Source organism: Cebus imitator, unplaced genomic scaffold (genome assembly GCF_001604975.1).
Source record: "Cebus imitator isolate Cc_AM_T3 unplaced genomic scaffold, Cebus_imitator-1.0 Scaffold293, whole genome shotgun sequence".
Taxonomy (NCBI): domain Eukaryota; kingdom Metazoa; phylum Chordata; class Mammalia; order Primates; family Cebidae; genus Cebus; species Cebus imitator.
Window position 1 is genome coordinate 2343538 of NW_016107608.1, and position 25214 is coordinate 2368751.

Here is a 25214-nt window from a genome sequence, read left to right on the forward strand (position 1 = left end):
AATGTTGTCCTGCCTTGCTAGACTGGGGAATTTCTCCTGCATAATATCCTGAAGAGTGTTTTCTAGCTTGGACCCATTCTCCCCATCACATTCAGGTACACCAATCAAGCATAGATTAGGTCTTTTCACATAATCCAGTATTTCTTGGAGGCTTTGTTCATTTCTTTTTACTCTTTTTTCTCTAATCTTGCCTTCTTGCTTCATTTCATTGAGTTGATCTTCCATCTTTGATATCCTTTCTTCTACTTGGTCAATTTGGATTGAAACTTGTGTATGCTCCATGAAGTTCTCATGCTGTGTTTTTCAGCTCCATCAAGTCATTTATGTTCTTCTCTAAGATGGTTATTCTAGTTAGCATTTTGTCTAACCTTTCTTCAAGGTTTTTAGTTTCTTTGCATTGGGTTAGAACATGTTCCTCTAGCTCAGAGAAGTTTGTTATTAGCCACCTTCTGAAGCCTGCTTCTGTCAATTCATCAAACTAATTCTCCATCCTGTTTTGTTCCCTTGCTGGTGAGGAGTTGTGATCCCTTGGAGGAGGAGAAGAGTTCTGGTCTTTGATAATTTCATCCTTTTTGTGCTGGTTTCTTTCCATCTTCATGGATTTATCTACCTTTGATCTTTGACGTCGGTGATTTCAGATGGGGTCTCTGAGTGGACGTCCTTTCTCTTGATGTTGGAGCTATTTCTTATTGTGTTTTAGTTTTTCTTCTAACAGTCAGGTCCCTCTGCTGCAGGACTGCTGGAGGTCCACTTTAGACCTTGCTTGCCTGCAAATCACCCATGGGAGTTGCCGAATAGCAAGGATTGCTGCCTGAGCTTTCCTCTGGTAGCTTTGTCCCAGAAGGTTACCTGCCAGATGACAGCCAGAGATTTCCCATATGAGGCATCTTTTTGGTTATACAGGGGTCAGGGAGCTGCTTGAGTAGGCAGTCTGTCCCTTGTCTGCCTGCAGAGGCGCTGCTGGGCTGTCATGGACTCAGTCCAGCTGCTGTGTAAGCTTCCTTTGGCTTTTGTTTACACAGGTATGTTTAGACCCGCCTCAACAATGGCGGACGTCCTTCCTCCCACTAAGCTCAACTGTCCCGGGCCAAACTTGAACTGATGTGCTGGCTGCGAAACTCTCAAGCAAGAGGGCTTCAGTTTGCTGGTCTTTGTGGGGGTGGCGGTGGGACCCACCCAGTCATACCGACTGTGTCCCTGCTTTCAGCTTCCCCTCTTTCTGGGGAGCAGGTAGCTCTGTCCCACAGGTACTCTTGGTGCTAGGCAAAACGTTCACCCAGCTCTGTACCGACAACCTGTGGTGCCTGCTGGAGCTGCTGCTCCTGTATGTTTATTCTTGAGCCAAAAGAACAAACAGAAAAGTGAACAGAGAGAGGAAGGAGGAGAGAGAAGAATCTCAAAGTATTCTGGCTGTGGACTCCTTTGGCTTTTAAAAAGGCTGGAGATCCAAAAAGGACACAGTGACATAAGATTCTAAAACAGAACAGGCAACTGATGCTGTTCCACCTTGAAGTGTCCAAACAGAGCTTTTCTCTCTTCAGTGGGTGCATTCCAACATGTGAGGATCTAGGACTACCTTCTCAGCCATGATTCCTATTAACTAGGATGGGGTCCTATCCTCTTCCATCAGTCATGGGCCCTCTGCATTTTCTTCTGTGTACTATGAGTCCTTGTTAGGACAGGTATTTCATATTTAAGAAAACAGATAATTTCCTTTTGGGAACTTTTTCAACTTTGAGCATATGACTACTATTTTTCCCTAATACCATTTTCCGGCCCCACCATAATCAGTTAACATTGCTAAACTTCTCCTATGAACATACTGTTTTTAAAAAACATTTTATTGAGAATATAGAATCCATACAAACCTTATAGAAATGCTATTTTTATACATACAAACCTTATTTCTACATTTCTATAAGGTTTGTATGGATACAGATACAAACCTTATAGAACCTTACAGAAATTCTTTAAAGGTTATAATACCTTTAAGGTTGTAATACAACCTTATAGAAATACCATAAGTTTTCTATCTGAATTTTAGCCACCCAGAATGATATGATCCAGTGCCTGCCCTCAAGTTAGCCATAAAGCAAATAAATTCACCCTAGTACCACTCCTTTTTCCAAGTGTCAACTTTTCTCCTGAGAAGTGCCCTTAAATAGTTTTGTTGTAATATTTTGTCCACAACTTGTAGATATGTGTGGGAGGACTGGTCCAATAGGAGCTGTTCAACAGTTGCCAGAAGTGGAAGCTCTTGTTGCTTCTATTACTGCTGTTTTTAGCTGGGTCCAATTATCAACCCTTTATAGATAATTAAATCACTTAGTTTTAATATTTTGTCTTTAATGTCCTCCAGTCTCATTATGATGCATCCAGGTGTTAATTAATTTTAATATATGCTTCTTGACTCTCAAGATTAGAGTTTTATTATAGAATCTGGAAAGTTCTCAGCCATTGTTTATTTGAATATTGCTTTTCTGCAATTATCTTTATTCTCTCCTTCTATTAAATGTATTTGTATCTCATCACTCCAACAGTTCTTTGAGAAATTTCTTCAGACTTTTCCTCCGATTTCCTACACAACTGTGTCTGATATGCCATCCGTTAAGGCTTTCAATTACTATACCTGAATCTTTTTCACATATGCCTAAATATATAGTGCCTTGCTTTCCACTTAGATTTTTGTTTCCTTTAATTTCTTAAACCATATTAACATTTTGAATTTTTGAATATTAAGCATAAATTTCTGAATCTAAAATTCAAATATTTGCTATATTTGTGGGTTTAAGTATATATTTTTTTGTTTCTGCTGACCTTGGTACAAGGTGATTTGTTTCTGCATGAATGTAATGATTCCAAATTGTGAATGTATGTTCCTTAGGAAAATCATTTGAGGAATGTGCGCAAAGAGGCTCCAATCCAGAGAGAATTTGAATTTCCATTAGGAGAATAATGTGGAATTTTTTTTAATTATTATTTTTTATTTGAGACGAATCTTGCTCTGTCACCCAGACTGGAGTGCAGTGGCACAATCTGGAATAATTTTAAACTACATTTCTAGCTTAGAATTATTTAGGTAGTAGAGCTGGTATTAATTCCAGCCCTTCATCTAGATGGTTTTGGATTTAAGGTTAGAAATTCCCAGGGGAGATTGCTTTCCTTTTTGTTTTCCAATCCTGAACCATAGCAAGGTAGTCATATCACTGTCAGTGGGATGGGTTTTCTCCTAGTTTACCCACTAAGCGCTCCTGGAATCAGAGATTCTACCCAAGTTTGCATTGTGCTGCAGTTCCGGGTTTGTCTCTAGTTATCATATTGCTAAAAATAAAATTGACTCAGTCATGAACCGCCTGTGTTTCCCTCAGTTCTAGGTTTCTATCTGCAGAAGTTTTGAGGAGATGCATGTGGCATATGCAGGAAAATAAATTTTAAGCCCAGAATGGAATATTCAGCACTACTCATAGACCCCTGATAAATAATATGTCCCAGAATCAAAAGCAATACCATTTTCCAAACTTCCTCAAATTATCCCGTCTCCTTCAAATTCTCATCTTTCTACTTACTGTTACTTAACTTGTCCTCTAATTAAAAAATTAACCTGTAATTTCACTAAGCAGTAAAATTTAAAGTAGCTACTTGCTACTATAAAACAATCATATTTAGTAGTCCTACTTACAATTATAAGTTACTCTACAATTCTGTCATCTGAAAATTTCTGAACGTATTTCTCCTTCTAGCCACTTTTTGGGTCAGCAAATATAATTTGCTATGATTCTACAGGCTGATTTAACTAGTGTCTACCATTGGTAATGTCGTATATACAGCTAGGGACTTGCATTTGCTTTTTTACTCCTTTGTTCATTCATTCAACAGTAATTTATAAAATACCTACTTTGTACCAGATTGTCCCTAAAATAAAACTTCAAATGCTAATTTTTATGCCTTATTCAAGAGACTGTAAACAAAAACAGTTCCATAAACAGAAAACAGTACATGGTATATTCAGTGCTTAACATTCTTGATGTGATGTCTTTAGGTTCTTAAGCTTCTTAATGTTAGAACGTATAATATCCTGCCACCTGCCTACGTATATAAATTACTACTTTACAGATAGGAAGGCTGAATCTTGTTCATATAAAGTCAAAAAACTAGATAATCATTTTAGCTTATCTAATTAAATAAGAGTTGTAAAGGCCGGGCGCGGTGGCTCAAGCCTGTAATCCCAGCACTTTGGGAGGCCGAGGCGGGTGGATCACAAGGTCAAGAGATCGAGACCATCCTGGTCAACATGGTGAAACCCCGTCTCTACTAAAAATACAAAAAATTAGCTGGGCATGGTGGCGCGTGCCTGTAATCCCAGCGACTCAGGAGGCTGAGGCAGGAGAATTGCCTGAACCCGGGAGGTGGAGGTTGCGGTGAGCCGAGATCGTGCCATTGCACTCCAGCCTGGGTAACAAGAGCGAAACTCTGTCTCAAAAAAAAAGAGTTGTAGCAAACTTCAATAATCTTTCAAGACTGTAATGTAATCTAAGACAAAAAATATGCAACACAACAGAATAATGGAATAGAACAGCGAGCCCAGAAATAATGCCACACACCTACAACCATCTGATCTTTGACAAAGCTGACAAAAACAAGCAATGGGGCTGGGACTCCCTGTTCAGTAATGGGGAGAAACAAAATTATGTCCTTTGCAGCACCATGGATGGAGCTGTAGGCCATTATCATAAGTGAATTAACATAGAAAGGAAAGGCAAATAGCACACGTTCTCACTTGTAAGTGGGAGCTAAACATTCAATAAATGGTGCTGGGATAACTGGCTAGCCATATGCAGAAGACTGAAACTGAACCTCTTCCTTATATCATATACAAAAATCAGCTTGAGATAGATTGAAGACTTAAATGTAAAACCTAAACCCATAAAAACCCTGGAGGACAACATAGGAAATACCATTCTGGACCTAGGACCTAGCAAAGATTTCATGACTAAGATGCCAAAAGCAATTGCAACAAAAACAAAATTTGACAAATGGGAAATCAAACTAAAGGGCTTCTGCACAGCAAAAGAAACTATCAAGAGAGTAAACAGACAATGTACAGAATGGGATAAAATATTTGTAAACTGTGCATCTGACAAAGGTCTAATATGCAGCATCTAAAAAATATATAAATAAATTAACAAGCTAAAACCCAACTCTATTAAGTGGGCAAATGACATGAACAGGCACTTTTAGAAAGAAGATATACATACATTCAGCCAACAAGCATTTGAAAACATGCCCAATTTTACTAATCATTAAAGAAATGCAAATTGAAATTATTGTGAGATACCATATCACTTCAGTAAAAATGGCTTTTGTTAAAAAGCAAAAAAATAACAGATGCTGGCAAGGTTGCGGAGCAAAGGGAATGCTGATACACTGCTGGTGGGAATGTAAATTAGTTCAGCCTTTGTGGAAAGGATTGTGGCAATTTCTAAAGGAAATTAAAACAGAATTACTATTTGACACAGCAATCCCATTATTAGGTATATACCCAAAGAAACAGAAATTGTCCTGCAAATAAAGATATGCATGTGTATGCTCATTCCAGCAATATTCACAATAGCAAAGACATGGAATCAATCTAAATGCTCATCAAGGGTAGACTGGATAAAGAAAATGTGGTACATATATACCACAGAATACTACACAGCCATAAAAAGAAACAAGATCATGCCCTTTGCAGCAGCATGGATGGAGCTGGAGGCCATTATCATAAGTGAACTAACAAAGAAGAGGAAAAGCAAATAACACATGCTCTCACTTAGAAGAGAAAGCTAAAACTGAATACACATGGACATAAGAAGGGAACAAGAGACTCCAGGGTCTTCCTTGAAAGTGGAAGGCGGGAGGAGGGTGAGGATCTAAACACTACCTATCAGGTACTATGCTTAGAACCTGAGTAACAAAATAATCTGTACACCAAACCCCCATGACATGCAATTTACTCAAATTATAAACCTGCACATGTACCCCTAAACCTAAAATAAAAGTTAAAAATGTGATATTAGAACACAGAACCAACAGAATAACAGCTGCTTTTCTATTCTGTTTGCTTTTGAAAATAAAGCTTGAATCAGTGGAGTAAATTATCCTATAGTGTACTTTCTAAAATCAAGGATGGCGGATTTTCATGTTTCTAACATTAAAAAGAATGTCCAGTTTAGAAATTCAGTAACTACTGAAATATAGCAAGCGATATAGTTTAAGGAGAGTTTTCCCCCACTCAGGCAATCATCTCCATCATATTAGTAAAGGAATTTCATTAACTTTGGAGTCTACAACTTAAAAAGTTGTGTAGAAAAAAATTACCCCGATACCAACTTATGACATTAAAATCATGTTACCCTACACAGACATTTTTCAGTATCATAACACACCAGGGAGTACATTTTAGGTTACATTCACCTGTAATATTGAGTAAATGTTCATTTATTCTCCTTTTACCTGTGTCTGATATTTTCGAAAAATTCAATTATGACATTATATAAACAGTAATGACACACTAAAGTATAGAAAATTTATTTAGACATTTAATTGAAGAGTTTGTGGACTTTTAATTTTCTAGCATGCTTTCAAAGACATCAGTTGAAGTGTAGTGTCACCCTGTAACCCAAGTGACTGGAAGCAGACCATACCATTCTCATGTCGGTGGGAAAGGGGAAACTTGTACAATGCATCTAATTTGTAGCTGTGGTTTATTTCTTCTAAAACCTTTTAGACAACTTAGTTTTGTAAGTTCTACTAAGTTAAATTTGCCTCTTGTATATATTTTCTTAACATTTAAAAACATGTTTGGACAATAGAATCATAATGATGTTGAAAATGATAATTTTTCCAGAAAATATTAATAAAATAAATAACTGACCTGGCCAGCATCCTTTGTAGATTTTTGCACAATTAATCAGAGCGTCAAAAACAAAACGAAGCAAGAAAAAATGAAGATAATAGTACTTACACATGGGCAAGGCTTCACAGCATCACTTGGAAAAAATCCAACCTCTCCAGATGCTAAATTTCTGCCCTAAATAAGAAAAAAAAATGCCAATGTTAAGAATAAATTTACCACAAATGATAACCCCATGATGTAGCATACATAGAGTCATGTTGCTTAGGATCCTTAGAATTCCTTATGTATTATATCCAGTCCTGAGCATTAACTTACTGTGGCTCAGAAAAGGAAGTAAAAGCAGAAATGGTTTTTTCAGTTGTTCAACTTTACATCTGGTTTCAGGTCATGAGCATAAAATAATTCAAGTTTATTTTTCAATCTACCCTTCCATTTTGTTAGTTTTAATCTCTCTCATTCCTATAGAACAGTGGACACCAAAGTTTTTGACACCAGAGATGTGGGGTGAGGTGGGGTGGGTGCTGGGGGCATGGCAGGTGGTTTCAGGAGAAAACTGTTTCACCTCAGGAATTAGATTCTCATAAAGGGTGTGCAAACTAGATCCCTGACACGTACAGATCACAGTAAAGTTCGCACTCTTATGAGAATCTAATGATCTGACGGGAGGCAGAGCTCAGGTGGTAATGCTTGCTCATTGGTTGCTCACCTCCTGCTGTATGGCCCAGTTCCTAGCAGGTCATGATCAGTGGCCTGGGGATTGGGGACCCTTGTGTTAGAGAGATAATCGTAGTTTCTGTCTTTAGCCTTTATATTCATTGGTAGAAGCAGATAATATGAATTTTGTGAAGGCCTATTAGTAATTCCATATAAATGGATACTATTGGTCTAATAGAAGACAAGAGAATATCTCTCTAGCAAGATGATATGTCAAGATGTGAAAATAGAAAACAGTGTAATGTAAGTTTTAGATGATTTTCAGATTTAGGAAAAAAGAGAAGAAGACCATTCAGATTTTAGAAAATAGTTCTCTATTAGGTTGGTGAAAATGTCATTGTTGTTTTTGTCATGAAATTGCAAAAATACTAATAATTATTGAATCCTTAATATGTGCTAGGCTTCTATTGTTTTATTAAATCCTTGCTATGATCCTTTATGGTAGGTCCAATTACTGTCAGCACATTACAGATGAGGAAAATAAGACGTGAAGAAGGTAAATAATCTACCCGTGGTCACAGAGCCAGCAAGTACAGAGACAGAGATCAAACTCTATAAAGGGTTGCCTCTCTGTACAAGCATAATAGAGACTCATGAAGGACAGTGGGACATAAAGATAAAAAATAGGAAACAATTTGACAATAATAGCTGAATTCTATTTCTTTAAAGGTGTTGTATGTTTTAGGAGACTTAAACTTGCACCAATGTGGAATATGGCTCCTAGATGGATATCACTTTTGGAATTGAGAATGTTCCGAGGAAACTGATACCATGGTAAGGAAAGGGATTGGAGGGAGAGAAACAGGTGCTGAAGGCACTATTTAACTTAGCCTGTTAAAGTAGCCAGTGGATTAGATATGGGAAGAGAAGATGATCTGTTTTTGAGTTAAAGACTGGGAAAAGTGTGCAGGATGGAAGTAGGAAGTGATTAGAGAATCCATCCAAACAACACACACTTGGATGGCTTAGAGGGGAATCCGGAAATTAGAGCAAGGCTGTCATGGGATAAAATGTACAGAGAAGGTAGAAGACAGAATTTACAGAAATTAATGACAAGGCAGAAAGAAACTATCAGGAAAGAGAAGAATCAGAGACCTGGTAGTGATAGCAGCAGTAACTGCAAGGTTGGATGAACTGTTTCTTTCAGTCAGCTGTGTTTATCAAGTGTCCTATGATGCTTTAGTTTCAGCATGGCAGTGAGATACAAGAAAATAAGTATGATATTTAGGACTATGCCCACTAGCCAGACCTTTATACATAAACACACTGCAATGATACCTGAATGCTGAGTGCAGAATATAAGGGTGTGTGGTGGGAACCATACACAGATTAAGCTCAGAAGAGAAAAGATTAAGAATGCTTAAAAAAACAAACAAGACCTTTGAGAGTAACAAAGGAAATAAGTCTGTTTTGCAGAGGAAAGGCCAAAAAGAGAGAGTTCTGTAATGGTCTTCCAAAGTACATTTGAAGGTATACCAACAAATTGGAAAATTATGGCTATTGTAAAAATAGTAAACTGTTGATTTCCACCCTTCTTCAGAACAACGGCAAAAGGCCTTCATCTATAGAATGCAGCGTACAGGAGAATAAGTGATTTTTTTTTTGACAGTGTATGCTGGCCAATATAATACCATCTACTTTCTCAGAGCAAACCTGATGCAGAACCCCTCATATAAATTGATACCTTCATTCTGTTCCTCCTCCAAGACTCAGTTCGCACATCAGATACTCTGTCACCTCTTCTCCAAGGAGCAGATCCCAGATTGAATCCCATGCCCATTCTCCCACCATACTTTTCCACACCCTTGGTGGTACATAAATTAGCAGTACTTTAGTAGTATTCACTTCTAGTAGTATATGTAATTATTGTTCAACATAGTCTTCTCTATTAATAGACCGTGAGTTCCTTGACATAAGGGACAATCCCTCAGTCATTTTTGTATAACAAGATGTCAGACACAGAGTAGGCCCTTAATAAATGTTTCTAAGGGGAGATATAACTCAATCTGATAGTTCCATGTCAACGAGGAGCATGGCCGTAAATTCCTCTTCATTAAAAAGGATAAAATACTGCCATGTGCCACATGATGACATTCCCATCAATGACTAACCTTATATATGATGGTTCCATAAGATTATAATATTATATTTTTACTGTACTTTTTCTACGTTTAGATACACAAATGTTATAACGACCTAAAATATTCAGTACAGTAATATGCTATACAAGTTTGTAGCCTAGCAACAAGAGGCTGTATGTGTAGCCTAGGTATGTAGTAGGTTATACTATTTAGGTTTGCATAAGTAAACTCCATAACATTTGCACAACGATGCATTTATTACTATGTATCACTGTCATTAAGTAACCCATGACTATGTGTCACTTTTTTTTTTTCACACAGACAAGCATTGAAAAACATTAAGCTGCCTGTTTCTATAGGAAAATATTTATATGGCGACATTCTTTCACCTGTCCTTGACATGTTCTATAACGACAGTGTTGGGGAGTGCAATGTCACAACCAGGGAAAAAAGGATAAGGAACCAAAGATTAAAAGAGTAGAAAAAAAGAGACGATTTTTTAGCTGATGAAGGTGTATGGATTGGCATAGTTTTTCTTTCTTTCTTCCTTTGTAGAAACAGGTGTTCCACACAAAAGACATAATTGGGAGCTGAAATCATACTAGATGGCTGACGAAGACACCGTGGTTGTATAAGAAATGCTCTAAAACTAGTTGAACATATAATTTTCCATCCAAATCAATACCTTTTGAGAGTAAATGGGTAGTGACTGATAATTATGCCAGAACAAAAGGTATAAACTGAAATTGTCTGGGTAAACAAGTCATCAGATATGACACAAGGTCATCATATCAAAACTCATTTTGTTCGTTCTCCTCTCATTTAAAGGACACTCTTGGAGGTCCTTCAGGAGGGAAAAAATTTCACTAAACAGGCTGCCAATGTCATTCTGAATTGTTTTTTCTTTAATGAAATGTCCTAGCAGATCAGGTCACATTCTTTAAATGGTCTTAGGCATTCCTTAGATGAGAGAGAATTTAACTTGTTTTACCATATGAATAAAGTTACAATTACTAACTAATTCCTAGTCTCCTCAGCTTTAGCTATGAGGGATAATATGTGCTATATTCAATAATTTTCACTTATTAAAAAGAGAGCTAGCCTACAACATTTGGAGGATTCAAAACAAAGTAGTGTGTAGGAGGGGTTTCTTTGGTTTCTTGGTAGATGTGTGTGGGATGTACATTGGTAATTCATTAATACTAATGGGTAGAGCAGCTGTCAATCCCCTACGCATGGATGAAATTGCAGACTGTAACTATGAAACAGACCAACTTGATATCCAATGATTTAGTGTACTTTATGTGATGATATGAGGGACCTTGATGAGGGACATGCAACTGAATTTTCTTCTTATTTACATTACTGTGTGGGCATTTTATTCTGGGTCAGATAATCAGCTTGTCATCCCTTTTATGAGTATTATAAATGCTGGAGATATGGAATCATCTTTTAGTTATCCTCCTGCTTGATATTTGTTCTATAACTCCCTTAGCATGTTCAAGGTCAACTTGAAAAGATTCTTCTCTCATACTATGTGTCATCTGATACACCACACCGTGCTATCTTTATATGCATTTATTCTGCAGGGCATCTCTGTACTATATGATGAGACTTTTGCAAATCTAACACTACAGGTTGGGTCATTCTTATGAAATACTTTCTTTAGAAAGCACCTGAAAAAATAGCTTATGGGTAGTAATATGGTGAGAAAAAATGTACCTTTATAATATTCATTAAATTACCTGGAGCAGACATAAAGCAAAATAATATTAAATTATAATCCATAAAATAATAATGCCTTTTTCCTGGAAAGCAAATTTTTTCCTGTAGAAAAGCGTATCAAACTAAAATTATTGACAACTTTCCCTGACATTCCTGAGTATCACAAATATAAATGCATACTCAGGCACTTATTTATTTCTAACTGACCTTAGGTTTTAACTATTCTTCATTTTTCTTAAAGAAGAATCCACACTGAATCACAATGAATTGAAACTACTTCAAGTTTGCTGATAGAAATGATATTCACAATCTACCTGTACAGAGAAATACATTAAGGCATGCCAGGATACTAGAGCTAAAACCTCATTTTTAAGCCCACAGACAAGGATGGCTTAAAATGACAAAGCATATCTTCCAAAAATCTTAATCGTAAATTGCTTGGCTCCTAACTCTGTAAAAAAGGAGAAAGAATTGCTTTGAGAAAAATACAGTGTCTCTTCCCTTTGGCTCATTTATCCCCTTAATACTACCTGGATTGGAGCTTTAATGCACTCCTGGAATAGCACTGAACAATTTGAAACAGATGTGGAAAGCTGAATGTAAAAGGGACAGATTAATGGTTATTTATGAATGACTGGAAATTCTCCCAAGTTACAATGCCCTAAACACTCTCAACTTATGCACAATAGTGCTATGGAGATTACTAAGCAATTTATCACACATGGGTAATGCCCAGAGCAACTGTCACCCTGCCCAGTCACTTCCCGCTGTCAGAAATACACACGTTGAGGGTTTGGGGAAAGAAGATGTACAGCGTGGCCATGAATTATGGGAATATGGGTGAATGCACTGTACACATAAATTAGTTCATTGATTGGATGGGCAGATGGAAGGAAGGAAGGATGGACAGAAAGATGGACACACTATTTTTGGAATTATCTGATGAAGTTTGTGAGGACATATAAGAAAAAAAATAGAAAAGAGGAGGTGATCAGGAAAAGACCCAGTCACAAACTGGCCATTGGTAAGGAGAGATTTTTAATCACTGCTGCATATTGTAACTATCACCAGTTTGATATACATAAGGGATAGTTCTTGGAAAACACAGAAAGGCAGTATCATAGGAATGTGTCATCAGAAGAGCTTGTTCTATTCCTAGCTCTGCTATAAAAAGATGTGCAACCTTTGGCAAATCTCAGTGTAAAACGGGGATGATGATGAGATCTGCCACACATGCCTCGCCAGGTTGCTGCAAGGATCAAAGATTTAACATGCATGAAACTACTCTGCAAATGCTAAATACTTGTTTTATTTTATCTACAATATTGCTTTTTGATTATTGTCAATCAGTTATTTCATTTCTAAGTATTCCTTTTTTATTTGGACCATTCATGTGTTATTAAAATAGAAATGTCTAATCCTGTGTGTAATACCACCACTCTCTTTATATTTCAGTAAACTTGCTATGCCACAAGAAACATAGACTCTCGTATCACTTTCACCTGAACAGGAAATATTATATTCCTGATAGTCCATTCTTTCACTAACTGGCTTTTTGGAAGTATATATATTCTTTCATTGTTAATTGCCTCCTATATGATGAGTAAGATATGCACTTTCTACCAGTGAACACCTTGAAAATTTGCCAAGCATATCTGCATATGGTTATATGGTGGTCACTACAATTAATTCCAAAATAGTCATGTGCACACACAACAGAATAAAACCATAGCTATGCATTTTTGTTATTTCTTAGTCAAAAGGGGATATGGTTCTTAACTATTGTCCAATGTATAAATAGTGAAAGTTCATGAGGCTGTTCAAAAGACAGTCTATAGTTCTGGCATAGTTCACTTGTAAAGAGGCTGCCATTGGCTTAGAATTCTGAATAAGTCTGAGAAAATTTCACCTTGGTCTAGGATCTCTGAAATTAAATTTACCTTCAATTTGTATGGGTTTACAATTGCATTGAATCATCAAAATATATGACGAAGGCCTCAATTACAGTTGATGGTTTTTCCAAGTCACACAAAATTGTGTTTACTACATCTCTGAAATTTTGGCAGATGGAAGTCTCAAAAACCCTTAAAAATTAAGAATTGTGAAATGTATACTGAGAAAAAAAAAACACTAAAAGCCATAAGCTGTACTTCTACACTTAGTAGATTTGGGATGAATATAACACTAGAACGAGACTTTACAGGGTGTTTTTTCTGTTATTCAAATATGTATTTAGTGAGTTTCCTGTATTTCTGCAGCGAGAAAGGGAATCCTCTGATTATGGTTGTCTTAATGCTTTTTCTCCAAAGTCTCACTAGGTGGGATGTACATGATACAATCCTAAATCATACTCTTCTGACTGTGCGTGTGTGTGTGTGTGTGTGTATGAAGTAAACAAGAGAATATCTTTAATGATAGAAAAAAAAATCAGCAAGCAAAAACCAGTCTACATGTAGGTAAGCCAAAACCCACGTTGTTCCTCAATACAAAATCTGGAAAGAACCAGGTTTTACCACATATTGATGAGAAGCCATATAACTAAAAAACAATCCAGGCTTAACAAAGGTCCAAAGAAATTTGCTTTTCTAATACTGACAAACAACAAATGAATGTTTTCCTATCCTTAGCAATTTTAATCATAAGTAATTACAAAGAAAATATTCTGAATCATAGCACCATACACACTAAAGGCTCACAGCAGAATGAGACATTTTTAAAGAACGCTACTTTTCTACTAAGAACCAAAGCAGTGCTTTAAAGAAAAGGTTACTGACTTCCTAATATGCACCAGGCACTTTGCTACATACTAAGGAATTAAAAATGAATAGACTATGGACATGATCTTCAAGGATCTCATTCAGACAATGACTTTCCTTAATTCATCTTTGCTTTGGTTATTTTCATAATTTTTGTGAAATTTATGAACAGGAAAAAATCCTATGAGGTGATAATTTGATCTGATTAGGAAGTTGGGAGCTTGGGTTTTATTCTTGGCCTTCTGATCTTGAGTAGGTCATTCAACCTTTCTTGACTTCAATATCCTCGCCTGTGAAACGGAGAGCATGATATAAGGATTTCCAATGTCTTGGCTACCACCAAAATTCTTCACTTACATAAGCACTTTTGCAATGTCCCCACAATACTCCACTCAGTTATGGTTGGCAAAAAAATATTTGATCCACAAATTCTTATTTAGGGATAGTATGTGTCAGTCAGTAATCTTTTTTTTTTTTTTTTTTTTTTTGAGACAGAGTCTCACTCTGTCACCCAGGCTAGAGTGCAATGGTGCGATCTCTGCTCACTGCAACCTTTGCCTCCTGGGCTCAAGTGATTCTCCTGCCTCAGCCTACCGAGTAGCTGGGATCACAGGTGCCCACCACCATGCCCAGCTAAGCTCTGTATTTTTAGTAGAGATGGGGTTTCACCAGTTTGGTCAGACTGGTTTCAAACCCCTCACCTCAAATCATCCACCCACATCAGCCTCCCAAAGTGCTGGGATTACAGGCATGAGCCACCATGCCAGGCCAGTAGTTTAATCTGATAGCATTTATTTACAGAAGACAAGGACATTTCAGTTCCTTAGTGATGTTCATTTTAACTCAGTGTGAAGGAGTCTATTTTCTGAAGCACATAAGGGTTGACTTGTTGGAAATTGCATTCATTAATTCGTTCTTCAGGAAATCAGATTATCATGAATAATTAAAATTCAATATACATTATAATTTGATAAATTATTTGGCCTCAATTCTTAAGGGCATGTGCACATGCACATTCTACGGAAACCACTTGTGGTATCAAATCCATAATCATGTCAGATGCAGTTCCAAATTCATGGCCCACTGAAAGTATTCTGTGGTTGACACAAAGTTTTAGTAATTACGGCAGAATGTAGCTTATATGGTAATAAAATAATGGAAGAAAAAGGACTGCAACAAAATTCCTCAGAACCTTCCCCCATAATTATCCTCCCTTACCCTCCAGAAAAGTAGAGGTAATACTTCCTTGTCTGAACTTCTACTTAGATGGCAGTATCCTCGTCTAAGTACATTATAACCGATATTGCTCTGTACCAAGTATTGGAAAAATACCAGTAAGAACTGTTAACCAAAAATGCCCATCTTGAGAATTAACAATTAAGACCTCACCCACTTTGTCAGGAGGGCTGCCAATTCCCATATCACAGTCTGTACACTTGGAAACATTCCTGCAAACTCAGTTTATGATCTATTTAATCAAAGCCAGTTGACAATCACCCAGGGAAAATGTTTCTTACAGACCTTTACTAATGCCTATTATCTTCTATAATCATCTCTCCCAAGGCCTCCCTCGTTCTTGTATAGTCACATGCTGCCTTTTTCTCCTTTCCTGTAATTAGGGACTATGATTTAACTCAGTATTTACAGGCAAATACCTGTCAAAATCAAGGTCTCATGATTACAGGACAAACTAATACCGACTGAGCCTCTACACTTTCACACAGCTTTTTATCCCCACAGCCACGATTTCAATTCTGTCTCAGCTTCTACTGATTTTACACAAGGGATGGGGCTAATGCATCAGTGGTGAGAGGAAGTTTAGAAGAAAAGCCAAGATGAGCAGAAGGACACCGGGAAAGCAAGCTCCAACACTGCCTTAAAAAGTATCACTGCCATGATAAAATCTAAGTTTGAGACTTCATGAAGAAGTGCCCTTGGATAGGAATCTGAAGGGAAAAACACTTACCAGTTCCCAGAGATGTGTACTATCTGGTTTAAAACCCAAAGCAATGAGTCTTTTGGTGTCCAGGATCAGTTTCCTTAACCAAGGAGATCTGATTCTTTCTTACATTTCTGTAATGTTCTTATCCTCTGACTATGATGCAGACTGACATATGAATTTTAGATCAGGAGGAAAAATACACAGCTTTAGAAAATTCTATTGGAGCCAGTATTCTTGTGTGGTCTAGAAAGGATTAGAAGTCTCCTTTTAATCTAGGGCAAAGGAAAAGAATTCTTTGAAGTGACTGACTTCTGAAGTTTCAGGGAGAGGAGTCGGAGGAAAGATCTACTAACTCCACTCAGCCGCACCTCCCTTCTCCAGTCCTCAGAGGGTTTCTGGATGAGGCTGTGCATTATTGCACAGATCACGTAAGTTCTCAGTCACATTCCCTAGGCAACATTTGTTTTCTGTAAACCCCTATCTCTCTTTTTCCTTCCATGTCTCCATCACTCTCTGGGAGGCATCCTGGGTCTTCAAAACCTGCTCTGAGCAAAGGGCTCATGATTTTTACCCTGACAATTATTTAAATCAACCAATCCCTTCTGAATTCTGAATTGATCATTTGCATTTTTATGTCTAATTATGAAGTAAAACATTTAATCTCTGATTAAAGAAATTTCAAAAACTGGGGACGAGAATTGGGATGGCAGAATAGCCAGTCTTCAATGAGACCATATGTGCTAGTGAGACTCTTCACATTAAACAGGGGGAAGAGGAAACCTAAAACAAAAACAAAAAAACACCTGATTTTCATTTTTCCATTTCTGCAAAATAAAGTGTATCTTTCAAAATCATTAATCATTATATCCATATACACGTTTTTCTGCTGTTCAGTCTCTTCAAGTTTACTTCCTATGATTCTCACACCCCCGTGAGTCATTTTAAGAATTAAAATCTCATTTTATAAATAAGAAATTTGAGGAAACAATATTAAGTAGTTTTAAAAGTATTCTGGGAGAAAAAAGACAAATTTAAATCTGAGAAGGTGAGTATTTTAATGGTCTTTCAAATGACATTGTAAAGTATGATTTAATAAACAATTCATTTTAAAAGTTGTAAATAACACATTATGGAGATCACAACTCTGAATGGACTGATTCATTCCAGACCTATGGACTAAATGCCTATTTTGTTCTAGGCATCTGAAATAAAAGCAATGAAAGCCATAGCTCTTATATTTCTGGAGTGCTCTAACTAGGCAGGAAGAAGGATTAAAAGACCCTTAGGACACAGTATGATGGATACTATGATAGAAGCCTTTTTGGTTCAGATAAGACCTCAGAGAAGGTGACCCAGTATTGTGCCTTGATGGTAAAGAAGGATTTAGCTGACAGAATGGGGGTGAAAGGGAAGATTCAGGAAGAGGTAACATATACATCAATGGTTGGAGATTTGAGATAACAGGTATCCTGTGAAAAAAATCCCCCCAAATCAGTCCTTCATTTTTTTCTTCAGCTTAAAGTGAAGAAAAAAATGCCTGTAAAAAGAGAAAGCCACTTGGACTTTTTGAAGTCCACATACAGCAGTCCTGTGGGAAGTAAAAATTCTTGACAAGGTAAACCCAGACAAGGGCCAGAACACTCATCACCACTGGGTCTGGATGGCTGAGAGGATGGTAGCGAGGACCCCAGCATCTTGTTGCCCCTGGCTAAGAGCCCACCCCCCCCCGCCAGGTTCATTGCCTCTGAAATCAGCATGACTAGAAATGCTTCCTTCCTTCTGAGAACCTTCAGGTTCTCTCTAAGCTCAACTTACTTTCTTTTTATTTTCTGTGTGATTCTTCCTGTTACACAAAAAGTTATACATAAAGTGATGTTTTGTTTTCTGATTTTTCTACCAAAAAAGAATATAACTGCCTTTAAAAGTGTGTTTTCCTTGGTGGTATTAGGAAATTAACTAACTCTCCTAAAACAAAGTAGGATGGTCTAATATATAGAACTAAAGTAGGGGACCAAAAGTCTGAAAAGGACTCTAGTTTTAATTCTACAACTGCTATTTTATAAACAGGTGATAAATTGGGCCCTTTAAAGTCACAGTTCTAAATGAAGGTAACATGATTTTCCATTTACCCTCTTTATGGAGACCTTGTGAATTAATCAGAGTGTGTGTAAAATAATTTTCACTCCTTAGAATAAAGATCATGTAGATGCATGATTAGTAAGCGTGAAGTATCACAACTATTTTCTAAGTTATTTAACTTTCATTGTAGATAAAAATATATATTATTTTTGGCACTGATTACAGTTCTACTGCTTATAATTGCCTTTTGGTTCCAATTAGCTTACAAAATTCTCCCTGTGGAACATTTGGATATTCGTAAATGACAATGGAGCAAATAAATCCCCATGATATAAGACGCAGAATCCTCATTGTTTCACAGGCTTTATTCTAAGAAGAAAACACATATAAAGCATTCTATTATAATAGAAACCATAGATGACATGGCTTAATTTTACATTAGCCTGTTTCTCTGTCTTGCCTTCTCTTCCTTTGAGATAAGTATAGTTTATCTTTTCTGGGAAAATAAAGTTTGTAATATGAACAACTTTCTTCCAGCATGAAGGATATTCTCAGGAGTTACTAAGATTTTATTATCATATATTGCAACAAAGACTTAAAAGCAACATGTTTGTCATCATCAATTGGATGACATGATCATAATTGTCCTGTATGTTGTTACGCTCAGTAAAAACTATGCCTTACACCTGCACTAGAAAATGTTCCCCAAATGGCCAATTTCCTATTTTATATTCATTTCACTTGAAGGCAATTTTATAGAGCTTTCAAGAAAAGAGGAAGAAAAAAAGAAGAAGACAAAGAAGAAAAGAAAATGCTGCCAAAACGGATCCTTCAAAGCAAAGACTGAACAGAGTACATTTTTACAGCTCAATTGATAATTCATTGTTTGAAATAGGTAATAATGAAAATGCAGATAGCCCATTTATTCAATAGCATTAGAAATTACTGTTGTTATAATAATAATACAGACTAAATTAATAGCTATTCAAAGAAAGAAAGTTCCTGATACATAGTAGAGGATAATTTGTATTCTCTTGACATACAGCATGTGGAAAACATGACAGCCTACTATAAAATCTGACTTCCCACACTAATGAGTGAAGTCATTCACTTACAAAAGCAGAAAAAAACAGGTTAGAAAGCACAACTTCTCAAAAATTTCCAAGTAAGCCAAAGCACCTAACTAGTACAAAAAACATTTTTGAAATCAAATACAAAGCCACTGTAACATCTCAAAAAATGTTCTAGATTTTTATCTACAGCTTTAATGCTAGATATATTTGTAACAATATATTTACAAAACCTTAATAAAAAACTCAGAATGAAAACCAGATGCATCATTTATCTGGAGCTCTGATCATTCCTTTTATTACAGTGGACCCCAGGTTAGAGTCTGGTTCTCTAGTTTCTGGTTCTCCCAACATGAAACACAGTCAGTCACATAGAAGGCGCTTTATAACTGTCTGAGTGGATGGATGGGAAGATAAAAGGATGGAAGAATGGGTGAGAAGATGGATGGATGGATAAATGGTTGTATGGATGGATGGATGGATAGGAGCCACTATCTAATGAGCATTGTGCTAGAAATCCTTTGTATATTTGTTTTATTTTGTATGTGGTGATTGCTACTTCCACTTTACAGATAAAACTGAGACCCACAGAGTATGTAATCTGTTTAAAGTCACACTGCTAATAGATGGCAGAGCCAGTAACACTCCGCAAAATAGGCTATCATTTTCTAAACATGTAACTTGCTTCTGCAGAGCTAAGTATTGGCACTCTGAAGAAAGATTAAGAAGGAATCAAAAAGAGGTGCTTAAAAACTATGTTCTCGAAAACAATTAAAAAACATTCCCAGTGGGGGAGTCACATCTTTTAGGATTCTAGTCATAAAGTACATGTCTTCTTTGAGTATGAAAATCAGCAAATTAACATAAAAGGCACCACCGCAAACATGACTAAAGACACACGTGACTTCAAAGGATCAACCAGTACATGATTCCACATTTATACCCAATAAGGAGGAAAGGCTTTTGTTCAAATTTTTTAAAAAAGTATGACATTCTAGATCATGCCATTGAGTAAGTGCAGATTCAACCCAGTTTCCTACGTGTACCTTCTGTATGTCCAGTCTACGAAGCAAAAGCTAATTTAATCATGACAGCCTTGAGACACTGTAAGATCTCAAGTGCTTTTTCAATTAGAGAACACTGTATCAAGTTCAGTACAAAGACTGTTTAACAAGTGATTTTTTAAATCATATACTAATTTGTCAAAAATGTGCCCCTTATTTGGTAACTATCAAAGCCAAAGTTCTGCGACACCTTATTTTGTAGCTATATTTAATAATACCAATTACCAACCAGTGAGCTGGGGATAAATGTCAAAATTGCCATGGAATTTTACCAATTAGATCATCACCTCAATGGCTCACCTTAGATTTATCTGGGGTTTTATACAACCTACTTATGCCTGGGCTCGACCCAGGCCAACTGTGTCTTAATCTCTGGAAGTAAGGCTGTATGTTGACATTACTGGGAAGCTCCCCAGGTGATTCAGTCAGGGTGGTGGTAAGCACTGCTCTGGTATAGCCCTGCTCATGTAACACATGAAGAATGTAAGCTGTATAGTGATTAAATGATTTGACTGAAGCCATATGCTCTTTGGCTACAGATACATGACTTGAGTTTAGTCTTTCTCATACTGCCATTGGTTCATTTCAATAAAACTAGCATTTGCTGGCTAAAAGCTCTTTGATTTGCTTAGAAGTATCTGCAACACAATTCTGACCTATGTAACATCTATGTGGGCAACACTAGATGAACTTTTAACATAAGTCCAAAAATTCAAACATATTACTGGCTGCTGGTAAGCAAAAATGGTTCTTCTAAAGACAGGAGACCTAATGTCAAACCAATGATAGGAATTGATAATGGAAGTGTGAGCAGTGTCTGAGGAGTGAATAAAGAGTCAGCACTCAATACATACTTGCTATCAGAAATAAATCTGCTAATTGTTTTTCTCTGGTCTAAACATTAGCATTACTTGTTCTTAATCATTACATATACCCCAGACATACCCACATATCTTGTCATCCAATGGTTCTCACTTCTCCTATGATGCTCCTGTCTCCAAAACCATTCTAATACTATACCAGAATATCTTCATGCTTATAGGCTGCTGAAAGGAAACGACAACTAACAATGTCTTTCTTTTTGTCTAGAAAGAATAGGAGGCAGTAACATTTAGTAAAAAATGGTACTGGGCTGGTTGTCAGAGAATCTCAATTACAGTTCTTTTAGTATTATGTGCTGTGAGGAATGAAGGAAATAATGAGTCTCAAAACGTTATGAATATAACTGAAGGCACCATCTAAACCTACCGTGACAGAAAAAAAAGTGAACACATGAAAAAAGATACTATGCACAGTTAAGTTTTACAAATCTAAGGTTTAAGGGAAAAAAAGTTGGAAAGGAACAGAGAGCTTGGTTAGAAAAATATGAGTTCCAAAATTATCTTTTTAAAGCTAAATGCCTCTAAGCATACATTGGGCATGGCTATAGGACTCCTGGGTGACCTTCGGAGTGAATCTCAAACACCACGCTCTGTAAGCCACTTACACGCACCAAGATCTTCAACATTTCGTGGTTGGCTTGACTACTTCCTTTCCCTTTCTTTGTTAAGAAAAACTGATTGGCTTTCAGTGCCCTCAGAACAGCTCACAAAACCAGTTTTTTCTTAGGGCTGCTCATACAGCTTCAAAATGTTTTCTGTCTGTGGCACACTGATATTTTGGTATCTCGGTGAACCACACCTCCTGGTATTCAACTGGTATGGTCCCTTCCTCTTGTATTGGGCTGGCCACGTATTGCTTCAATGAACAAAAAAGTGGCAAAAGTAGTTCTGCACCAGTTCTGGTGCTTAGGCTTAAGAAGGTCCAGCTTAAAAGCTTCCCCTTTTATATTCCTGGGAGCCAGCTACCATGTAGGAAGTCTGAATACCCTGAGATCACTATCCTGTGAGGAAGATAAGGAGCCACTGAAGAGGTTAATGTGCAGAAAGCTTCCAATGAATTCCCAAGCAGAGGCTAACACAAACTGCCAATTCTGTGGACACGGGCACTTTCCAGCTGCTCCCAGCATTCCAAACATCAACTGAAGCAGAAGAACCACCTTATCACCCATAGTATTATGAGAAATAATACATTGTTGTGCAATAATCACAAAACTGAAACACTGTCACAAATTTGGTGGTGACAGTGAAAGAAACTCACAAAACTAGTTTCTTTAATTAGCATAAAGACAGCCACCTTCCCAGTATCCCTAAGATGCAATAAGCTTAGGAAGGCAGCATGAGCTTCATCATAAATAGTATGATTGTAAAAGAAATGCTAGGGTGCAATAGTTAGAGCTTGGAGTCTTGGTGAGAATTCCTATGTCCAAATCACAGCTCTGTCAAGTTACTAGCTGTATGCCCTTGCGCAGGCTACTCAATCTCACAGTGCCTCAGTTCACTCATCCATAAAATGAGGACAATAATAATAATTCATTCCATAGAATTTTCATTAGTATCATATGTATTAATAAATGTAAAGTGTTCTTAAGCCCCTACTTTGTACATAAAGATGTATAGTGAACATTAGTTGTTAGTGCTATTGTTGTCATTATTATTATAAGGAAAGAATAAATAAGAGGGAATTCTGCCTGGTTAGAAGGAAGACAATGAAAAACTTCAACAAGGAATTATGGAATTGCATCTGAATTTTGCAGTGGTGTGGATTATAGCTGTGACAAACCATAAGATTCTGGAGGTGAGGAGATCCATTAGAAGGTATCTGAGCAGACCAGATAAAAGGTAATCTCAGATGTCATGCAACAGCTGATTAGAATAGAAACTCTACAGTGGAGACGGAGAGAAAGAAATGCATTTAGAATGATTTCAGAGATAAAATGAGAAGGAGTCAATGACTAGAGAGACGTGGAAAGGAGCAAGTGAGGGGAAGGAATGGTAGGTACAAAGATTTCACACTTGAATATAGGAGGGTGGATGAAGTGGATGGTCATGTCATTAATCCATAAGGATACAGAACACTTGAATAACACTATCAATTACTTTGATGTAATTTACATTTATAGACTATACCACTCCCCAAAAGCATAATGCACCTTCTCTTCAGGTGCACAGAGGGCATTTATCAAGATAGATGATATTTAAGGCCATAAAATAATTCTTAATACGTCTGGGCAATCCCTATATATTTCAAAGCTAATTAATGTATTTCTAAGTAACCTATAAGGAGAAACTGAAAGAACAATTAGAAAGTACAGATGCTCCTTAATTTACAGTGGAGTTATGCCCTGATAAACCCATTGATTATTAAAAATATCATAAGCCAAAAATGCATTTAACACATCTACTGCACTGAACAGCATAGCTTAACTTAGCCTACCTTAAACATACTCAAAACATTTATATTACCCTTCATCTGGGCAAAATAATATAACACAAAGTTTATTTTATAATAAAGTATTGAATAACAGATATAATTTATTGAATATTGTACTGAAAGTGAAAAACAGAATGATTGCATGGGTACTCCAAGTACAGCTTCTACTTCATGTGTATCATTTTTACACCACCGTAAAGTTGAAAAAGCAAACCATCGTAAGTCAAGGACCATCTGTATTTTGAACTGACTGAAAATGAAAATACACAGCCTTGCAAAATTAGTGGAAGACAGCAAAGTAACGCTTAGAAAGAAATTTGCAGTGCTACCTACAATAGCAAAATAAAGTACACAAATCAGTGAGCAAACACACTACCTTAACAAACCAGCAAAAGAGCAAATTAAGCCTCCCAAAATAAAGGAAGTAATACAAATCAGAGCAGAAATTGATGACATGGGGGAAAAAAACAATAGAACCAATAAAGCCAAAAGCTGATTCTATTAGAAGACCAATAAAATGTACACCTATCTAGTCAGGTTGACCAGGCAAAAATGATACATTACTGATATCGGGAATGAGACAGATAATACAACTACAGTTTCTACAGGTATTAAAAGGATGATGAAGGAATATGATGAATAAAAATTCATGTCATTAAATTTGACAACTTTGATAAAATGAACAAATTCCTGGAAAACCACAAACTACCAACACTCACTCAAAGAGAAGCAAATAACCTAAATAGCCCTATGTTTGTTTTATAATTTTTTGTTTTTTAAAAAAACTTTTAGGCCAGGCACACTGACTCATGTCTGTAATCCCAGAACTTTGGGGCAGGTTACTTGAGGTCAGGAGTTTGAGACCAGCCTGGGCAACATGGTGAAACTTTGTTTCTATTAAAAGTACAAAAATTAGCTGGACGTGGTGGCGCTCGCCTGTAACCCCAGCTACTCAGGTGGCTGAGGCACAAGAATTGCTTGGGCCTGGAGGCAGAGGCTGCAGTGAGCCAATATCCTCCCACTGTACTCCAGCCCCTCCAGCCTGAGCGACAGAGCGAGCTCCGTCTCAAAAAACAAAAACAAAACAAAAAAATAAAACACAAAAACAAACCCAACTTCTACGAAGGAAACTCTTGGTCTAGACAGCTTCCCTAGTAAATTCTATGAAATACTTCAGGAAGAAATAATACCAATTCTAGAAATCTCTTTTAGAAAACTGAAGAGAAGGGAATAGTTCCCAATTCATTCTTTGAACATTTCATTATTACCCAAACCAGACAAAGGTATTAGAAGAAAATAAAACAATGTACAAAAAGGATAATATATCATTGCCATTTGGAATTTAATCCCAGAAAATCAATATTGATTTAACGTATGAAAATCAATCAACTTCACCACATTAATAAAAACAAAAAATTGTATCATCAATTCAATGGATGCAGAAAGAGCATTTGACAAAATCCAACATTTATTACCGATGAAAACTGGCAGAAAACTATGACTAGAAGGCAACCTCAAATGAAAGGCATTTATGAGGAGCTATAGATAACAACATACTTAATGGAAAGAAACTTAA

General features: G+C 36.7%; 1 protein-coding gene across 3 annotated transcripts in view; it reads right to left on the reverse strand.

Annotated features, from left to right (window-relative positions):
* VAV3 (vav guanine nucleotide exchange factor 3) overlaps window positions 1-25214 on the reverse strand; it is a 406390-nt gene that overhangs the window by 42836 nt on the left and 338340 nt on the right. For all 3 annotated transcript variants that reach the window (XM_017502189.2, XM_037729108.1, XM_017502188.2), the window contains exon 21: window positions 7004-7069. In XM_017502189.2, coding sequence (XP_017357678.1) covers window positions 7004-7069 — 66 coding nt within the window. The remainder of the gene's footprint in view (window positions 1-7003; window positions 7070-25214) is intronic.